At 41.2% G+C, this 21,020-nt stretch overlaps 1 protein-coding gene across 1 annotated transcript in view; it reads right to left on the reverse strand.

Moving 5' to 3' along the window:
* The window catches only part of OTUD4 (OTU deubiquitinase 4), a 660,142-nt gene that overhangs the window by 399,845 nt on the left and 239,277 nt on the right, over positions 1–21,020 (reverse strand). The window contains exon 9 of the mRNA XM_053700214.1: positions 5,641–5,746. Within this exon, the coding sequence (XP_053556189.1) occupies positions 5,641–5,746 (106 nt within the window). The remainder of the gene's footprint in view (positions 1–5,640; positions 5,747–21,020) is intronic.

Below are 21,020 nucleotides of genomic sequence, written 5' to 3' on the forward strand. Positions count from 1 at the left end.
TGAAGAAGGGGAATCGTCGTTACTTGCTCTACTCTTGCAACCCAAGGCATTCCTTGCCTAGACTGACATGCCTCCGGCATCCATTCCCATTTTCTATGAAAACTGCACTCTTATTTACAATAGTGGTATTAAGCTGAATTGGTTAAATCTGATGCGTTATCCAGTAAAACCAGATTTTGTGAAATGTATCAACCGTGCCCAGCAACATTGCTGCCGTTTCATGTAAGGAGTATGTCATTTTGAGTCTTTCTAGTATTTCATTCCACGTCGGTACACTCTCCTTCCAGTATCTAGCAATACTAACCCTTGTGACCGTGCAAAGGATTCTAATGAGGGTATTAATATGTTTATTGAAATTTGGTAGAGGAGCATTTAATAATCCCTGAGATATAGTTAACAATATTTGCTCTTCTAAGAGAGAGCTAAGATAAGCTGAGAGTTTGGTCCAGATATGGGCTACCTTGGGGCATTCCCACCACATGTGTAAGTAGGTTCCGATTGAGTTACATCCCCTATAACAGTTACTATTCCTACTCTCTGTGTAGTGCGATGTTCTAATTGGTGTCAAATACCATCGAAAGATGACCTTAAGGCTATTTTCTCGCAAATCAGCACTAATTAGTCCTTTGCAAGAGGAATGAAATAAATCCTGCCACTCTGCAGTCTCCATTGTCGTGTTTGTGCCCGCCTCCCATCTAAGCATAGTAGGTGATTTAGTGCTCTCTCCTGAAGTCTGTATTGCTAGGTATAGTTGTGAAATAGATTGCCTAGGTTGTGTCGTGTTGCTACATAGCCTTTCCAGTGTGGTGCTTGGTTGTCTACAAATGTTTGGGAAAAATTTATGTAGGGCAGATATGATTTGTAAATATAGATACCATTTAAGGGGGTAGGGCATCAATTTATCTTGCATCTCATTCTTTTACGTTTATTAGTAGGCAGAATGGCAGACAAAACTTTCTGAATGGAATCAGAAATAAATTCTCTTAAATTGACAGGAATATCCTGAACATTAGATGTTGATGGACCAGCAACATGTAATGAACTACTACTGATGGAAACATTCTCTGCATGTAAAAGTTTATCATGACAACTATTACAAACCACAGCTGGAGGAACAGTTACCACAAGTTAAGAGAGAGTCCATTTGAAAACCTCAGGTAAGAATTTTTTTTTTTTTAAACCATTTCCCAGATATGAAACTGACAGTCTGCAAAAAGGAAATATACTGATAAACCTGAATCATGGAAAAACAGAATTTATGTTTACCTGATAAATTTCTTTCTCCAACGGTGTGTCCGGTCCACGGCGTCATCCTTACTTGTGGGATATTCTCTTCCCCAACAGGAAATGGCAAAGAGCCCAGCAAAGCTGGTCACATGATCCCTCCTAGGCTCCGCCTACCCCAGTCATTCGACCGACGTTAAGGAGGAATAATAGCATAGGAGAAACCATATGGTACCGTGGTGACTGTAGTTAAAGAAAATAAATTATCAGACCTGATTAAAAAACCAGGGCGGGCCGTGGACCGGACACACCGTTGGAGAAAGAAATTTATCAGGTAAACATAAATTCTGTTTTCTCCAACATAGGTGTGTCCGGTCCACGGCGTCATCCTTACTTGTGGGAACCAATACCAAAGCTTTAGGACACGGATGAAGGGAGGGAGCAAATCAGGTCACCTAAATGGAAGGCACCACGGCTTGCAAAACCTTTCTCCCAAAAATAGCCTCAGAAGAAGCAAAAGTATCAAACTTGTAAAATTTGGTAAAAGTGTGCAGTGAAGACCAAGTCGCTGCCCTACATATCTGATCAACAGAAGCCTCGTTCTTGAAGGCCCATGTGGAAGCCACAGCCCTAGTGGAATGAGCTGTGATTCTTTCGGGAGGCTGCCGTCCGGCAGTCTCGTAAGCCAATCTGATGATGCTTTTAATCCAAAAAGAGAGAGAGGTAGAAGTTGCTTTTTGACCTCTCCTTTTACCTGAATAAACAACAAACAAGGAAGATGTTTGTCTAAAATCCTTTGTAGCATCTAAATAGAATTTTAGAGCGCGAACAACATCCAAATTGTGCAACAAGCGTTCCTTCTTTGAAACTGGTTTCGGACACAGAGAAGGTACGATAATCTCCTGGTTAATGTTTTTGTTAGAAACAACTTTAAATTTTAAACTGAACACACTTTGTTACTGCAATTGCGAAAAAACATGAAGGAATTGTTCAAAAATCACAAAATTTTCACCACAGTGTCTTAAAGCCTTAAAAATATTGCACACCAAATTTGGAAGCTTTAACCCTTAAAATAACGGAACCGGAGCCGTTATAAGCTTTAACCCCTTTACAGTCCCTGGTATCTGCTTTGCTGAGACCCAACCAAGCCCAAAGGGGAATACGATACCAAATGACGCCTTCAGAAAGTCTTTTCTAAGTATCAGAGCTCCTCTCACATGCGACTGCATGCCATGCCTCTCAAAAACAAGTGCGCCACACCGGCACGAAAATGAGACTCTGCTTATGCTTTGGGAAAGCCCCTAAGAAATAAGGTGTCTAATACAGTGCCTGCCGATATTATTATATCAAAATACCCAGATAAAATGATTCCTCAAGGCTAAATATGTGCTAATAATGAATCGATTTAGCCCAGAAAAGTCTACAGTCTAAATAAGCCCTTGTAAAGCCCTTATTTACGATCGTAAAAAATATGGCTTACCGGATCCCATAGGGAAAATGACAGCTTCCAGCATTACATCGTCTTGTTAGAATGTGTCATACCTCAAGCAGCAAGAGACTGCACACTGTTCCCCCAACTGAAGTTAATTGCTCTCAACAGTCCTGTGTGGAACAGCCATGGATTTTAGTTACGGTTGCTAAAATCATTTTCCTCATACAAACAGAAATCTTCATCTCTTTTCTGTTTCTGAGTAAATAGTACATACCAGCACTATTTCAAAATAACAAACTCTTGATTGAATAATAAAAAACTACAGTTAAACACTAAAAAACTCTAAGCCATCTCCGTGGAGATGTTGCCTGTACAACGGCAAAGAGAATGACTGGGGTAGGCGGAGCCTAGGAGGGATCATGTGACCAGCTTTGCTGGGCTCTTTGCCATTTCCTGTTGGGGAAGAGAATATCCCACAAGTAAGGATGACGCCGTGGACCGGACACACCTATGTTGGAGAAATATAAGTACAAACATATATTTAGAACTTTATATATAAAGCACCAAACCATAGCTGAGTGTGTCTTAAGTAAATGAAACATACTTACCAAAAGACACCCATCCACATATAGCAGATAGCCAAACCAGTACTGAAACGAGAATCAGTAGAGGTAATGGCATATAAGAGTATATAGTCAATCTGAAAAGGGAGGTAGGAGATGAATCTCTACGACCGATAACAGAGAACCTATGAAATAGATCCCCCTTAGGAAGACCATTGTATTCAATAGGTGAGACATCCCTCTGACATTCACTGTACTCTGAGAGGAACCGGGCTTCAACATGCTGAGAAGCGCATATCAACGTAGAAATCTAGCACAAACTTACTTCACCACCTCCATAGGAGGCAAAGTTTGTAAAACTGAATTGTGGGTGTGGTGAGGGGTGTATTTATAGGCATTTTGAGGTTTGGGAAACTTTGCCCCTCCTGGTAGGATTGTATATCCCATACGTCACTAGCTCATGGAATCTTGCCAATTACATGAAAGAAACAGGCATTTTTAACTTTACAGGACTAACATGTCCAAAACAACTTCCGAAGAAGTATTGAGTATCGATCCCAGAAAGTTCCTGAAGGAAAACATAACAAAAAAAATAAGACATCTCATCGGATACAAATAAAAATCAAGGCAACCCAAAGGTAATGCCCCAAAAAAAGACAGGGGCCTACCCGTAGGACCCGCCAAACAGAGTCCCATCTCACAAAAACTGGGAAAGAACTCAAAATAAAGACAATAGGAGATTACCTCATCCCCATAGGTCTAATGAGTCGTACAATTCGGACTATCAGACTGAAAATTCCTGTATCTGTGAACTATAGGGTCATTCAGCGACTCAAACAGATGTCTGAGCAATACGCGAAGGCACGCAAGCCTATAACGAAAGGCACAACACTCCTGAACAGAACCCTCAGGATACTGCGGAGGACAACCCCAAGGCGGAATACTCGGGACAATAGGGCATGAGCACATTCTCAGAGAGACGTCTGGACTCTGCAGACGAGCAATCGCTAACATTATCTGAAAGCGAAAATGTGCTGCAAGCTCCGGGGGGAAAACACTATCCCGCGTGGAGAAACCATAAACTGGGTTACCCGCATGTGTAGGAGGAATATTCGGTAGGGAACTCGCTCCCTGGGAGACAAGACCCCCAGAGGCGGATGGCTCAGCAGATCCCCGATTCCCCGAGCCTGAGGAACCAGGTGCTCTCCTATGGTATATGGAACAAAAATGGTTGACAGGAGTCAACGAGGCTAAACCGGATTCGTCACCGGACACAGAATCTGAATCGGATATTATAATCATGTCGGAATCAGAATCCTCAGTAACTGAATCTGAAATGAGCACAGTCTCAGCATCAGAATCCCCCATGGCAAAGAAGATATAGCAATATAAACTACAAACAGTAAAAAACAAAAACGGCACCTGACACCACCAATGGCTGGGGGGCACTCACCACCTCCTATGACCAGACATCCGCGGACTAGTATATCTCAGTCGCCACACGGTCGGGAATGCGGAAATTGGAACAGAGCGTAACCATCCCCGGACACGGGGTAAACCAAAAAGCACGCTCAGCCAAAAGGCTGCATCACTACCAAAGGTCTCAAAAGTTCCAAACCAGGAGCCCATAAACCTCACACATAAGCAGGTTGAATCACACAACAAACATGATTATAAACCCCCCTGTCCAATAACCCCCCTCAGGAGGTATTAACCCTCGATTCCAAGATACTAACAGAGACTCACTGAGACCCTTACGTTATAAGTTAAACCCGCAAGGAGTGTAGCCTCACGGGAAACATTCACGTTACAGTACATCGATAAAGTAAATGAAACGATCTTACCGGAATCAATGCCATGGAACAGGAACATGGCCCCTCAAGTGTGACTGATAGTAGCATCGTCTCCACCATGGACTTGAGAGAAGAAAGCAGGCAGCGACAACGCCGATTGCTCAAGGAGCTGTTAATATGAGTCGGGATGGTTTCGCAGAAAGAAACTTCCTGCATCTCCGGACTAACTTTCATCCATGCCCTCACTGAGAGACTAACAGGACTACTTAAAACTCCTGTCCCATGCCGAAGAGTACTACCCTCCATAAGTGACAAAAACCAAAAATAAAAAATTCTGACACGTCTCTGCCAACCTCCTGGAACGAAAGGCAAAGAATGACTGGGGGATGAGGGGAGTGGGAGGAGTATTTAAGCCTTTGGCTGGGGTGTCTGCCTCCTCCTGGTGGCCAGGCTCTTAATTCCCAAAAGTAATGAATGAAGCGGTGGACTCTTTCCATTTAAGAAGAAAACAACTGTTAGGAATAAAGGGAAAACAAAGTTGCTAAAGTAGTAACCAATGTTTGCTGAAGGACAGACTACCTTAAAAGATTTGAATTGCCCATGAATAAAGTAATTTGCTTTATCTCACCTTTCTTTGATTTCAGCCAAACCTCATATTCAACATTTCTGTAAACCAATGGATTAAGAGAACGTAGGACATTTTGAGAAACTATGAGATTGCCATTCTTCTTTTGCTGAGGGTAACAAAAAATTTTAAATTAGCAAATAAATAAAAAGGAGAGATTGACTATACTCTAAGAAAAAACATATGGTTATGACATTTTATGGCTCTTACATTTGTATTATAGAAAAGCTAACGATGATGAAAAAATATGATGTCACAGGAGTTGAAACAATTATTTAAAGTGACATGAAACCAATTTTTTTTATTTTATGATTCAGGCAAAGCATACAATTTAAGAAACACTTTCTATGTACCTATATTGTTAAATCTATTTTGTTCTCATGGTATTCTTTGTTGAAGAGATGCCTGGTAGGTGGCGTGTACATTTCTTGAGCAGCAGATGACAGAAAACACTGCTACAACCTAGCGTTTGCGCAAATGTGTAACAGTTATAAAACTGATGATATGTATTGCTCCAGTCACATTAACGCTTCTACATCTTCCTTGGTATCCATTTGAAACTAGGATGCCAAACAAAGTAAATTTGATAGTAGAAGTAAATTGGAAAGTTGTTTTTTTTTATTTTAATTTTATACTCTACCTCCCTTTTTTAAAAACAGATCCGGAATGTTAGTGATATTTTAGATGGAGTTTAATTTTATATCTATATTAAAAAGTTATAGCGCATCTTCATTACATCTGATGAATTAAACTCTAAACTCTAAAATATCACTAACATTCCGGACCTGTTTTTATAAAAGGGGAAAGTTTACCATCACTTTAAAGGGACATGAAACCTACATCTTTTCTTTCATGATTCAGATACAGTTTTAAAAGACTTTCCAATTTACTTCTATTCTCTAATTTGCTTAATTCTCTTGGTTCTTTTGTTGAAAAGTATACTTAGGTAGGATCAGGAGCTGGGAGCTAGCTGCTGATAGGTGTCTGCACATTTTTACATCATCATTTCATTGGCTTATCCAGTGTTTTCAGCTAGTTCGCCATAGCGCATTGCTGCTCGTTAAATAAAAGATACGAATAGAATGAAGCAGACTTGAAACTAAAAGTCAAATAGAAAGTTGTTTTAAAATGTTTGCTTTATCTGAATCATAAAATAAATATTAAACGAGGAAAAAGAAGCGCTGAGTATTGCAGTGGATACACAAAGTTTATTTAGGAACAGGCTTCCATAGGAGACACAAGGTAAACTATCTAAATAAATATTCACAGGTTTTTAAAGGAGACCGTGACGAACTGCTCTCGTGATGGCTTTGTACAAACTATCTTGGGCAGACGTAGGTATCTTCCTTCCATCAAGGACTCCAATCCTCACGCTAAGGCACACGCTGAGCGTCAAGCTGTTAACACTACTGTGCAGGGATCTGCAGCTGATATTGTTAAAACAGCAACAGTGAACATTCAGAAGCATCTTGAAAAGACCTTCCCACCCATTCCGAAATCCCATGGCCATCTTGTACAGACCTCCCTGAAAGGAAGGACAGGTAGACATGGGAATCCCTCACCTCTGAACCAAGGGGCCTATTTCATCCTGCAGCTGCATGATGAGCTTTAATGCAATTCAGGTGGCGCAGATTATAAAGAACGAAATGGAAACCGCCGTCAAATTATCTGTTACTCTGAAAGCGAAAGTCAAAATTGGCCCCAGTTGGGGCTGCCTGCAGGATTTTGACCTGTAGACGGATCAAGCATATTAACCGCTACTTAGGAAGGAAAAAGAATTAAAAAAATAATGCTGCTAGGAAAAAACAAATTAATACAAAACGCTCAGAACTAGAGCAGATCCTGTGCAATGTATTAGACAAGAGCTAGCGCCCAGGTGGTAAACATAATAATTTGTAATGGGGTATGGCTGACGGCTCGCACTAACGCCGACTTTTTATCATACTCATTTTTATAGATTATGATATAATTTATTCATGAAACAACAAGAGATTGCACTTGCTGCTTAAGTTCTCTTACCAGACGCGACAGATTAACTTTAAGGGATATAAAAACCCAAATTTGTCTTTCACGATTCACATAGAGCTTACAATTCATCGTTTGCTTCATTATTTTGGTTTCCTTCGTAGAAAGAGCAGCAATGCACTACTGGGATCTAGCTAAAAGCCATTGACAAGAGGCATATATGTGCATCCACCAATCAGCAGATTCTGATCCTACATAGGTATGACTTTCAACAAAGAATATAAAGAGAACAAGCCTAATTAAATCATAGAAATACACTGTAAAGATATTTAAAATCCTGCTGTATCTGAATCATGAAGTAAAATATTGGGTTTCGTGTCCTTTTAAGTCTTTAGTTTTATTAACAAATGAACTTAACCACTGAATGGAAGTGGCGCTATTTTTGTATCTTGTGACGCTGCTGGACAGAACGATGTAGTTGGTTGTAGTTCTCTTTTTAATGGCAAACAGCCACTGTTTTAATATGAAATGGTTTGATATTTTTTAAAAATACTATATGTTTAGATGTGTAAATATATGAACTTATTATTGATATATATCACTTTAAATCCCATCTTGTATATGTGTATTTTCTATTGTCTTGCTATATTGAATTTATTTATTTCTACTAATTGATCATAAATATGAAATCTATTTAAAAAATAAATTTAAAAAAAAAACAGTAAAAGCTGTTAAAACTCTGGAAAAAAAAACAATTTATGTAAGAACTTACCTGATAAATTAATTTCTTTCATATTGGCAAGAGTCCATGAGCTAGTGACGTATGGGATATACATTCCTACCAGGAGGGGCAAAGTTTCCCAAACCGCAAAATGCCTATAAATACACCCACAATTCAGTTTAACGAATAGCCAAGAAGTGGGGTGATAAGAAAGGAGCGAAAGCATCAAACAAGGAATTGGAATAATTGTGCTTTATACAAAAAATAAAGCTTCAACAGAAGCTTCATTCTTAAAAGCCCAGGAAGTAGAAACTGACCTAGTAGAATGAGCCGTAATCCTTTGAGGCGGGGATTTACCAGACTCCACATAAGCATGATGAATCAAAGACTTTAACCAAGATGCCAAAGAAATGGCAGAAGCTTTCTGACCCTTCCTAGAACCAGAAAAGACAACAAATAGACTAGAAGTCTTCCTGAAATCTTTAGTAGCTTCAACATAATATTTCAAAGCATGTAAAGATCTCTCCAGAGAATTCTTAGGATTAGGACACAAAGAAGGGACAACAATTTCTCTACTAATGTTGTTAGAATTCACAACTTTAGGTAAAACATTAAATGAAGTCCGCAACACCGCCTTATCCTGATGAAAAATCAGAAAAGGAGATTCACAAGAAAGAGCAGATAATTCAGAAACTCTTCTAGCAGAAGAGATGGCCAAAAGGAATAAAACTTTCCAAGAAAGTAATTTAATATCCAGAGAATGCATAGGTTCAAACGGAGGAGCCTGTAAAGCCCTCAGAACCAAATTAAGACTCCAAGGAGGAGAAATTGACTTAATGACAGGCTTAATATGAACCAAAGCCTGTACAAAACAATGAATATCAGGATGATTAGCAATCTTTCTGTGAAAAAGTACAGAAAGAGCAGATATTTGTCCTTTCAAGGACCTTGCAGACAAACCTTTTTCCAAACCATCCTGAAGAAACTGTAAGATTCTAGGAATTCTAAAAGAATGCCAAGAGAATTTATGTGAAGAACACCAAGAAATGTAAGTCTTCCAAACTCGGTAATTGATCTTTCTAGACACAGATTTACGAGCCTGTAACATAGTATTAATCACTGAATCAAGAGAAACCTCTATGACTAAGTATTAAGCGTTCAATCTCCATACCTTCAAATTTAATGATTTGAGATCCTGATGGAAAAATGGGCCTTGAGATAGAAGGTCTGGCCTTAACGGAAGTGTCCAAGGTTGGCAACTGGCCATCCGAACGAGATCCGCATACCAAAACCTGTGTGGCCATGCTGGAGTCACCAGCAGTACAAACGAACGCTCCATTAGGATTTTGGAAATCACTTTTGGAAGAAGAATTAGAGGCGGAAAGATATAAGCAGGTTGATAATTCCAAGGAAGTGACAATGCGTCCACCGCTTCCGCCTGAGGATCCCTGGATCTGGACAGATACCTGGGAAGTTTCTTGTTTAGATGAGAGGCCATCAGATCTATTTCTGGAAATCCCCAGATTTGAACAATCTGAAGAAATACCTCTGGGTGAAGAGACCATTCGCCCGGATGTAACGTCTGGCGACTGAGATAATCCATTTCCCAATTGTCTATACCTGGGATGTGAACCGCAGAAATTAGACAGGAGCTGGATTCCGCCCATACAAGTATCCGAGATACTTCTTTCATAGCCTGAGGACTGTGAGTCCCCCCTTGATGATTGACATATGCCACGGTTGTGACATTGCCTGTCTGAAAACAAATAAACGATTCTCTCTTCAGAAGAGGCCAGAACTGAAGAGCTCTGAAAATCGCACGGAGTCCCAAAATGTTGATTGGTAATCTCGCCTCCTGAGATTCCCAAACCCCCTGCACTGTCAGAGATCCCCATACAGCTCCCCAACCTGAAAGACTCGCATCTGTTGAGATCAAAGTCCAAGTTGGACGAACAAAAGACGCCCCTTGAATTAAACGATGGTGATCCAACCACCAAGTCAGAGAAGATCGAACATTGGGATTTAAGGATATTAATTGTGATATCTTTGTATAATCCCTACACCATTGGTTCAGCATACAAAGCTGGAGAGGTCTCATGTGAAAACGAGCAAAAGGGATTGCGTCCGATGCAGCAGTCATGAGACCTAGAATTTCCATGCACAAAGCTACCGAAGGGAATGATTGAGACTGAAGGTTTCGACAAGCTGAAACTAATTTCAGACGTCTCTTTTCTGTTAGAGACAAAGTCATGGACACTGAATCTATTTGGAAACCCAAAAAGGTTACCCTTGTCTGAGGAATCAAGGAACTCTTTGGTAAATTGATCCTCCGACCATGTCTTTGAAGAAACAACACAAGTTGATTCGTATGAGATTCTGCAGAATGTAAAGACTGAGCAAGTACCAAGATATCATCCAAATAAGGAAATACCGCAATACCCTGTTCTCTGATTACAGAGAGAAGGGCACCAAGAACCTTTGAAAAGATCCTTGGAGCTGTTGCTAGGACAAACGGAAGAGCAACAACTGGTAATGCTTGTCTAGAAAAGAGAATCTCAGAAACTGATAGTGATCTGGATGGATAGGAATATGAAGATATGCATCCTGTAAGTCTATTGTAGACATATAATGCCCTTGCTGAACAAAAGGCAGAATAGTCCTTAGTCACCATTTTGAATGCTGGTATCCTTACAGAACGATTCAATATTTTTAGATCCAGAACTGGTCTGAAGGAATTCTCCTTCTTTGGTACAATGAACAGATTTGAATAAAACCCCAGAACTGGAACTGGCATAATTACCCCAGCCGACTCTAGGTCTGAAACACATTTCAGAAACGGCTGAGCTTTTACTGGGTTCACTGGAATGCGTGAGAGAAAAAATCTTCTCACAGGCGGTCTTACCTTGAAACCTATTCTGTACCCTTGTGAAACAATGTTCTGAATCCAAAGACTTTGAATCGAATTGGTCCAAACATCTTTGAAAACTCGTAACCTGCCCCCTACCAGCTGTGCTGGAATGAGGGCCGCACCTTCATGCGGATTTTGGAGCTGGTTTTGACTTTCTAAAAGGCTTGGATTTATTCCAGACTGGAGAAGGTTTCCAAACGGAAACTGTTCCTTTAGGGGAAGGGTCAGGCTTTTGTTCCTTATTCTGACGAAAGGGACGAAAACGATTAGCAGCTCTATATTTACCTTTAGATTTTTTGTCCTGAGGCAAAAAGGCTCCCTTCCCCCCAGTAACAGTTGAAATTATTGAATCTAACCGAGAACCAAATAATTTATTACCTTGGAAAGAAAGAGAAAGCAATGTTGACTTAGAAGTCATATCTGCATTCCAAGACTTAAGCCATAAAGCTCTTCTAGCTAAAATAGCTAAAGACATATACCTGACATCAATTCTAATGATATTGAAAACAGAATTTATGCTTACCTGATAAATTACTTTCTCCAACGGTGTGTCCGGTCCACGGCGTCATCCTTACTTGTGGGATATTCTCTTCCCCAACAGGAAATGGCAAAGAGCCCAGCAAAGCTGGTCACATGATCCCTCCTAGGCTCCGCCTTCCCCAGTCATTCGACCGACGTAAAGGAGGAATATGCATAGGAGAAATCATATGATACCGTGGTGACTGTAGTTAGAGAAAATAATTCATCAGACCTGATTAAAAAACCAGGGCGGGCCGTGGACCGGACACACCGTTGGAGAAAGTAATTTATCAGGTAAGCATAAATTCTGTTTTCTCCAACATAGGTGTGTCCGGTCCACGGCGTCATCCTTACTTGTGGGAACCAATACCAAAGCTTTAGGACACGGATGATGGGAGGGAGCAAATCAGGTCACCTAGATGGAAGGCACCACGGCTTGCAAAACCTTTCTCCCAAAAATAGCCTCAGAAGAAGCAAAAGTATCAAATTTGTAAAATTTGGTAAAAGTGTGCAGTGAAGACCAAGTCGCTGCCTTACATATCTGATCAACAGAAGCCTCGTTCTTGAAGGCCCATGTGGAAGCCACAGCCCTAGTGGAATGAGCTGTGATTCTTCCAGGAGGCTGCCGTCCGGCAGTCTCATAAGCCAATCGGATGATGCTTTTAAGCCAAAAAGAGAGAGAGGTAGAAGTTGCTTTTTGACCTCTCCTTTTACCAGAATAAACAACAAACAAGGAAGATGTTTGTCTGAAATCCTTTGTAGCCTCTAAATAGAATTTTAGAGCACGAACTACATCCAAATTGTGCAACAAACGTTCCTTCTTTGAAACTGGATTCGGACACAAAGAAGGCACAACTATCTCCTGGTTAATATTTTTGTTAGAAACAACTTTCGGAAGAAAACCAGGTTTAGTACGCAAAACCACCTTATCTGCATGGAACACCAGATAAGGAGGAGAACACTGCAGAGCAGATAACTCTGAAACTCTTCTAGCAGAAGAAATTGCAACCAAAAACAAAACTTTCCAAGATAATAACTTAATATCTACGGAATGTAAGGGTTCAAACGGAACCCCTTGAAGAACTGAAAGAACTAAATTGAGACTCCAAGGAGGAGTCAAAGGTTTGTAAACAGGCTTGATTCTAACCAGAGCCTGAACAAAAGCTTGAACATCTGGCACAGCCGCCAGCTTTTTGTGAAGTAAAACAGATAAAGCAGAAATCTGTCCCTTCAAAGAACTTGCAGATAATCCTTTCTCCAAACCCTCTTGTAGAAAGGATAGAATCTTCGGAATTTTTATCCTGTTCCATGGGAATCCTTTCGATTCGCACCAACAGATATATTTTTTCCATACTTTATGGTAAATTTTTCTAGTTACAGGCTTTCTAGCCTGAATAAGAGTATCAATGACAGAATCTGAGAACCCACGCTTTGATAAAATCAAGCGTTCAATCTCCAAGCAGTCAGTTGGAGTGAGGCCAGATTCGGATGTTCGAACGGACCTTGAACAAGAAGGTCCCGTCTCAAAGGTAGCTTCCATGGTGGAGCCGATGACATATTCACCAGGTCTGCATACCAAGTTCTGCGTGGCCACGCAGGAGCTATCAAGATCACCGAAGCCCTCTCCTGATTGATCCTTGCTACCAGCCTGGGAATGAGAGGAAACGGTGGGAATACATAAGCTAGGTTGAAGGTCCAGGGCGCTACTAGTGCATCTACTAGAGTCGCCTTGGGATCCCTGGATCTGGACCCGTAGCAAGGAACCTTGAAGTTCTGACGAGACGCCATCAGATCCATGTCTGGAATGCCCCATAATTGAGTTATGTGGGCAAAGATTTCCGGATGGAGTTCCCACTCCCCCGGATGAAATGTCTGACGACTCAGAAAATCCGCTTCCCAATTTTCCACTCCTGGGATGTGGATTGCAGACAAGTGGCAGGAGTGAATCTCCGCCCATTGAATTACTTTGGTCACTTCTTCCATCGCCAGGGAACTCCTTGTTCCCCCCTGATGGTTGATATATGCAACAGTCGTCATGTTGTCTGATTGAAACCTTATGAATTTGGCCTTTGCTAGTTGAGGCCAAGCCTTGAGAGCATTGAATATCGCTCTCAGTTCCAGAATGTTTATCGGGAGAAGAGATTCTTCCCGAGACCATAGACCCTGAGCTTTCAGGGGTTTCCAGACCGCGCCCCAGCTTGTTTTATTTTTAGCCTTAAAAGACCTATCCTGAGGAAGGGTGTGGCCCTTTCCCCCAGTGATGTCTGAAATAATCTCTTTCAAGTCAGGACCAAACAGCGTTTTCCCCTTGAAAGGGATGTTAAGCAATTTGTTCTTGGAGGACACATCCGCTGACCAAGACTTTGGCCAAAGCGCTCTGCGCGCCACAATAGCAAAACCTGAATTTTTCGCCGCTAATCTAGCTAATTGCAAAGTGGCGTCTAAGGTAAAAGAGTTAGCCAATTTAAGTGCTTGAACTCTGTCCATAACCTCCTCATAAGAAGATGCTTTATTGAGCGACTTTTCTAGTTCTTCGAACCAGAAACACGCTGCTGTAGTGACAGGAACAATGCATGAAATTGGTTGTAGAAGGTAACCTTGCTGAACAAACATCTTTTTAAGCAAACCCTCTAATTTTTTATCCATAGGATCTTTGAAAGCACAACTATCTTCTATAGGGATAGTGGTGCGTTTGTTTAGAGTAGAAACCGCCCCCTCGACCTTGGGGACTGTCTGCCATAAGTCCTTCCTGGGGTCGACCATAGGAAATAATTTCTTAAATATAGGGGGAGGGACAAAAGGTATGCCGGGCCTTTAAAAGCTTCGGGGGGCACCGGGACCTCTAGGAACTTGTCCATCTTACATAATTTCTCTGGAATGACCAAATTGTCACAATCATCCAGAGTAGATAACACCTCCTTAAGCAGAGCGCGGAGATGTTCCAATTTAAATTTGAATGTAATAACGTCAGGTTCAGCTTGTTGAGAAATTTTTCCTGAATCTGAAATTTCTCCCTCAGACAAAACCTCCCTGGCCCCTTCAGACTGGTGTAAGGGCATGTCAGAACCATTATCATCAGCGTCCTCATGCTCTTCAGTATCTAAAACAGAGCAGTCGCGCTTTCGCTGATAAGTGGGCATTTTGGCTAAAATGTTTTTAATAGAATTATCCATTACAGCCGTTAATTGTTGCATAGTAAGGAGGATTGGCGCACTAGATGAACTAGGGACCTCCTGAGTGGGCAAGACTGGTGTAGACATAGAAGGAGATGATGCAGTACCATGCTTACTCCCTTCACTTAAGGAATCATTTTGGGCAACATTATTATCAGTGGCATCATTGTCTCTACTTTGTTTGTCACATTCATCACATATATTTAAATGGAGAGGAACCTTGGCTTCCGAACATACAGAACATCGTCTATCTGATGGTTCAGACATGTTAATAGGCATAAACTTGATAACAAAGCACAAAAAACGTTTTAAAATAAAACCGTTACTGTCACTTTAAATTTTAAACTGAACACACTTTATTACTGAATATGTGCAAAAGTATGAAGGAATTGTTCAAAATTCACCAAAATTTCACCACAGTGTCTTAAAGCCTTAAAAGTATTGCACACCAAATTTGAAAGCTTTAACTCCTAAAATAACGGAACCGGAGCCGTTTTTACATTTAACCCCTATACAGTCCCTGGTATCTGCTTTGCTGAGACCCAACCAAGCCCAGAGGGGAATACGATACCAAATGACGCCTTCAATAAGCTTTTTCAGTGGATCTGAGCTCCTCACACATGCATCTGCATGCCTTGCTTCTCAAAAACAACTGCGCATTAGTGGCGCGAAAATGAGGCTCTGCCTATGACTAGAAAAGGCCCCCAGTGAAAAAGGTGTCCAATACAGTGCCTGCCGTTTTTTTAACAGAATTCCCAAGATTAAAATAACTCTTCAAAGTTATAAACCATTAAATATGCTTATAAAGTAATCGTTTTAGCCCAGAAAAATGTCTACCAGTCTTTAAAGCCCTTGTGAAGCCCTTTATTCTTATATTTAAAACTAAGAAAATGGCTTACCGGAAAAATGACAATGAAAATGACAGCTTCCAGCATTACCAAGTCTTGTTAGAAATGTGTCATACCTCAAGCAGCAAAAGTCTGCTCACTGTTTCCCCCAACTGAAGTTAATTCATCTCAACAGTCCTGTGTGGAAACAGCCATCGATTTTAGTAACGGTTGCTAAAATCATTTTCCTCTTACAAACAGAAATCTTCATCTCTTTTCTGTTTCAGAGTAAATAGTACATACCAGCACTATTTTAAAATAACAAACTCTTGATTGAAGAATAAAAACTACATTTAAACACCAAAAAACTCTTTGCCATCTCCGTGGAGATGTTGCCTGTGCAACGGCAAAGAGAATGACTGGGGAAGGCGGAGCCTAGGAGGGATCATGTGACCAGCTTTGCTGGGCTCTTTGCCATTTCCTGTTGGGGAAGAGAATATCCCACAAGTAAGGATGACGCCGTGGACCGGACACACCTATGTTGGAGAAAATGGCATCACAAACAAAGTTATTAGCATGTTGAAGAAGTTTAACAATGCTATAAGCATTATGGTCTGACACTTGTTGCGCTAAAGCCTCCAACCAGAAGGTGGAGGCTGCAACAACATCAGCCAAAGAAATAGCAGATCTAAGAAGATTACCTGAACATAAATAAGCCTTCCTTAGAAAGGATTCAAGCTTCCTATCTAAAGGATCTTTAAAAGAAGTACTATCTGCCGTAGGAATAGTAGTACGTTTAGCAAGAGTAGAGATAGCCCCATCAACTTTGGGGATTTTTCCCCAAAACGCTAATCTATCAGATGGCAAAGGGTACAATTTCTTAAACCTTGGAGAAGGAGTAAATGAAGTACCCAGACTATTCCATTCCCTAGAAATTACTTCTGAAATAGCATCAGGAACTGGAAAAACTTCTGGAATAACTACATGAGGTTTAAAAACTGAATTTAAACGCTTATTAGTTTTAATATCAAGAGGACTAGACTCCTCCATATCTAATGCAATCAACACTTCTTTAAGTAATGAACGAATAAACTCCATCTTAAACAAATATGAAGATTTATCAGTGTCAATATCTGAGGCAGAATCTTCTGAACCAGATAGATCCTCATCAGAAATAAATAAGTCAGAATGATGGCGGTCATTTAAAAATTCATCTGAAATATGAGAAGTTTTAAAAGACCTCTTACGTTTACTAGAAGGAGGAATAACAGACAGAGCCTTCCGAATAGAATTAGAAACAAATTCTTTAACATTAACAGGAACATCCTGAACATTAGATGTTGACGGAACAACAACAGGTAATGGATTATTACTAATGGAAATATTATCAGCGTTTGATAGTTTATCGTGACAACACAAACTACAGCCGGAGGAACAGTTACAAAAAGTTTACAAGAAATAAACTCAGCTTTGGTAGAACCGACATCAGGCAGCGTCTTTCCAGAAGTAGATTCTGATCCAGGGTCAGGTAGTGACATCTTGAAATATGTAATAGAAAAATACAACATATAAAGCAAAATTATCAAATTCCTTAAATGACAGTTTCAGGAATGGGAAAGAATGCAAAACAAAACAAGCCTCTAGAAACCAGAAGCAACTAAAAAGTGAGACTGAAATAATGTAAAAAAAACTGGCGCCAAGTATGACGCCCACATTTTTGGCGCCAAGTATAACGCCCACATTTTTTGGAGCCAAAAATGACGCCCATATTTTTTGGCGGCAAAAACGTCCGCAACACACATACGTCAAAAATGACGCAATCACGTGAAAACAGAATTTATGCGTACCTGATAAATTACTTTCTCCAACGGTGTGTCCGGTCCACGGCGTCATCCATAACTTGTGGGAATATTCTCTTCCCCAACAGGAAATGGCAAAGAGCACAGCAAAAGCTGTCCATATAGCCCCTCCCAGGCTCCGCCCCCCAGTAATTCGACCGACGGTTAGGAGAAAAAAAGGAGAAACTATAGGGTGCCGTGGTGACTGTAGTGTATAGAGAAAGAAATTTTTCAAACCTGATTAAAAAACCAGGGCGGGCCGTGGACCGGACACACCGTTGGAGAAAGTAATTTATCAGGTAAGCATAAATTCTGTTTTCTCCAACATTGGTGTGTCCGGTCCACGGCGTCATCCATAACTTGTGGGAACCAATACCAAAGCTTTAGGACACGGATGAAGGGAGGGAGCAAATCAGGTTACCTAAACAGAAGGCACCACGGCTTGCAAAACCTTTCTCCCAAAAATAGCCTCCGAAGAAGCATAAGTATCAAATTTGTAGAATTTGGCAAAAGTGTGCAGAGAAGACCAAGTCGCTGCCTTACATATCTGATCAACAGAAGCCTAGTTCTTGAAGGCCCATGTGGAAGCCACAGCCCTAGTAGAGTGAGCTGTGATTCGTTCAGGAGGCTGCCGTCCGGCAGTCTCATAAGCCAATCGGATGATGCTTTTCAGCCAGAAAGAAAGAGAGGTAGCAGTAGCTTTTTGTCCTCTCCTCTTACCAGAATAAACGACAAACAAAGAAGAAGTTTGTCTGAAAACCTTTGTTGCTTCTAAATAGAACTTTAAAGCACGGACTACATCTAAATTGTGTAACAAACGTTCCTTCTTTGAAACTGGATTCGGACACAAAGAAGGAACAACTATTTCCTGGTTAATATTCTTGTTGGAAACAACTTTTGAAAGAAAACCAGGCTTGGTACGCAAAACAACCTTATCTGAATGGAACACCAGATAGGGTGGATCACACTGCAAAGCAGATAATTCAGAAACTCTTCTAGCAGAAGAAATAGCAACCAAAAACAGAACTTTCCAAGATAGTAACTTGATATCTATGGAATGTAAGGGTTCAAACGGATCCCCTTGAAGAACTGAAAGAACTAAATTTAGACTCCAGGGAGGAGTCAAGGGTCTGTAAACAGGCTTGATTCTGACCAAAGCCTGTACAAAAGCTTGTACATCTGGCAGAGCTGCCAGTCGTTTGTGTAACAAGACAGATAAAGCAGAAATCTGTCCTTTTAGAGAACTCGCTGACAATCCCTTATCCAAACCTTCTTGGAGAAAGGAGAGGATCTTAGGAATTTTAATCTTACTCCAGGAGAATCCCTTGGATTCACACCAACAGATATATATTTTCCATATTTTATGGTAAATCTTTCTAGTCACAGGTTTTCTGGCTTGGACCAGAGTATCTATCACTGAATCTGAAAACCCACGTTTGGATAAAATCAAACGTTCAATTTCCAAGCAGTCAGCTGCAGAGAAACTAGATTTGGATGTTCGAATGGACCTTGTACTAGAAGATCCTGTCTCAAAGGTTGCTTCCATGGCGGAGCCGATGACATATTCACCAGGTCTGCATACCAAGTCCTGCGCGGCCACGCAGGAGCTATCAGAATCACCGAGGCCTTCTCCTGTTTGATCCTGGCTACAAGCCTGGGAAGGAGAGGGAACGGTGGAAACGCATAAGCTAGGTTGAACGACCAAGGCGCCACTAATGCATCCACTAGAGTCGCCTTGAGATCCCTGGATCTGGACCCGTAGCAAGGAACCTTGAAGTTCTGACGAGACGCCATCAGATCCATGTCTGGAATGCCCCATAATTGAGTCAACTGGGCAAACACCTCCGGGTGGGATTCCCACTCCCCCGGATGGAAAGTCTGACGACTCAGATAATCCGCCTCCCAGTTGTCTACTCCTGGGATGTGGATTGCAGATAGGTGGCAGGAGTGATCCTCCGCCCATTTGATGATTTTGGATACCTCTCTCATCGCCGAGGAACTCATTGTTCCCCCCCTGATGGTTGATGTAAGCTACAGTCGTCATGTTGTCTGACTGGAATCTTATGAATCCGGCCTTCGCTAGTTGAGGCCAAGCCCGGAGAGCATTGAATATCGCTCTCAGTTCCAGGATGTTGATTGGGAGAAGAGACTCTTCCCGAGACCATAAACCCTGAGCTTTCAGGGAATCCCAGACCGCGCCCCAGCCTAATAGACTGGCGTCGGTCGTGACAATGACCCACTCTGGTCTGCGGAAACTCATTCCCTGCACCCCAATTTTCAAACTGTTAACCCTTAAAATGTGGAAACCGTAGCCGTTTGCAATTTTAACCCCACTACAGTCCCAGCCACAGCCTTTGTTGCGACTTCACCAATCCCAGGGGGGTATACGATACCAATTCAAGCCTTCTAGGAACGTTTTCAGTGGATACCAGACCCTCACACATGCAGCTGCATGCACTGTACTCAAAAGTAACTGCGCAATAATGGCGCGAAAATGAGGCTCTGCCTACTATAGTGAAAGGCCCTTCCTGACTGGGAAGGTGTCTAAACTAGTGCCTGGCGATAAAAACGTTCCCCAAACAATAAAAGTGTGAAAATTACTTCAAACTTTCAAAAATAACTTAAATAAACAATCTATTTAGCCCTTAAGAGTGTCCACCAGTTAATAGCCCATAATAAGCCCTTTATTCTTTCTAAGTCTAAGAAAATGGCTTACCGATCACCATGAGGGAAAAATGACAGCCTTCCAGCATTACACAGTCTTGTTAGAAAAATGGCTAGTCATACCTTGAGCAGAAAAGTCTGCAAACTGTTCCCCCCAACTGAAGTTCTCTCAGCTCAACAGTCCTGCGTGGGAACAGCAATTGATTTTAGTTACTGCTGCTAAAATCATACTCCTCTTTTAAACAGAACTCTTCATCTCTTTCTGTTTCAGAGTAAATAGTACATACCAGCACTATTTTAAAATAACAAACTCTTGATAGAAGAATAAAAAACTACAACTAAACACCACATACTCTTCACCATCTCCGTGGAGATGCTACTTGTTCAGAGCGGCAAAGAGAATGACTGGGGGGGCGGAGCCTGGGAGGGGCTATATGGACAGCTTTTGCTGTGCTCTTTGCCATTTCCTGTTGGGGAAGAGAATATTCCCACAAGTTATGGATGACGCCGTGGACCGGACACACCAATGTTGGAGAAAACTTCCGGCCTCAACTATGACACCGGAAATGACAACATTTTTGCGCCAAAAAAGTCTCGCGTCAAGAATGACGCAATAAATTGAAGCATTTTCTGCACCCGCGAGCCTAACAGCCTGCAATTTAGAAAAAAAGTCAATTGAAAATTGAAAATTTTAAGGTAAGAAAAAATATAATTCATATGCATTTTTCCAAAAAAATGAAACTGACAGTCTTAAAGAAGGAATACAGA

Source organism: Bombina bombina, chromosome 2 (genome assembly GCF_027579735.1).
Source record: "Bombina bombina isolate aBomBom1 chromosome 2, aBomBom1.pri, whole genome shotgun sequence".
NCBI lineage: Eukaryota > Metazoa > Chordata > Amphibia > Anura > Bombinatoridae > Bombina > Bombina bombina.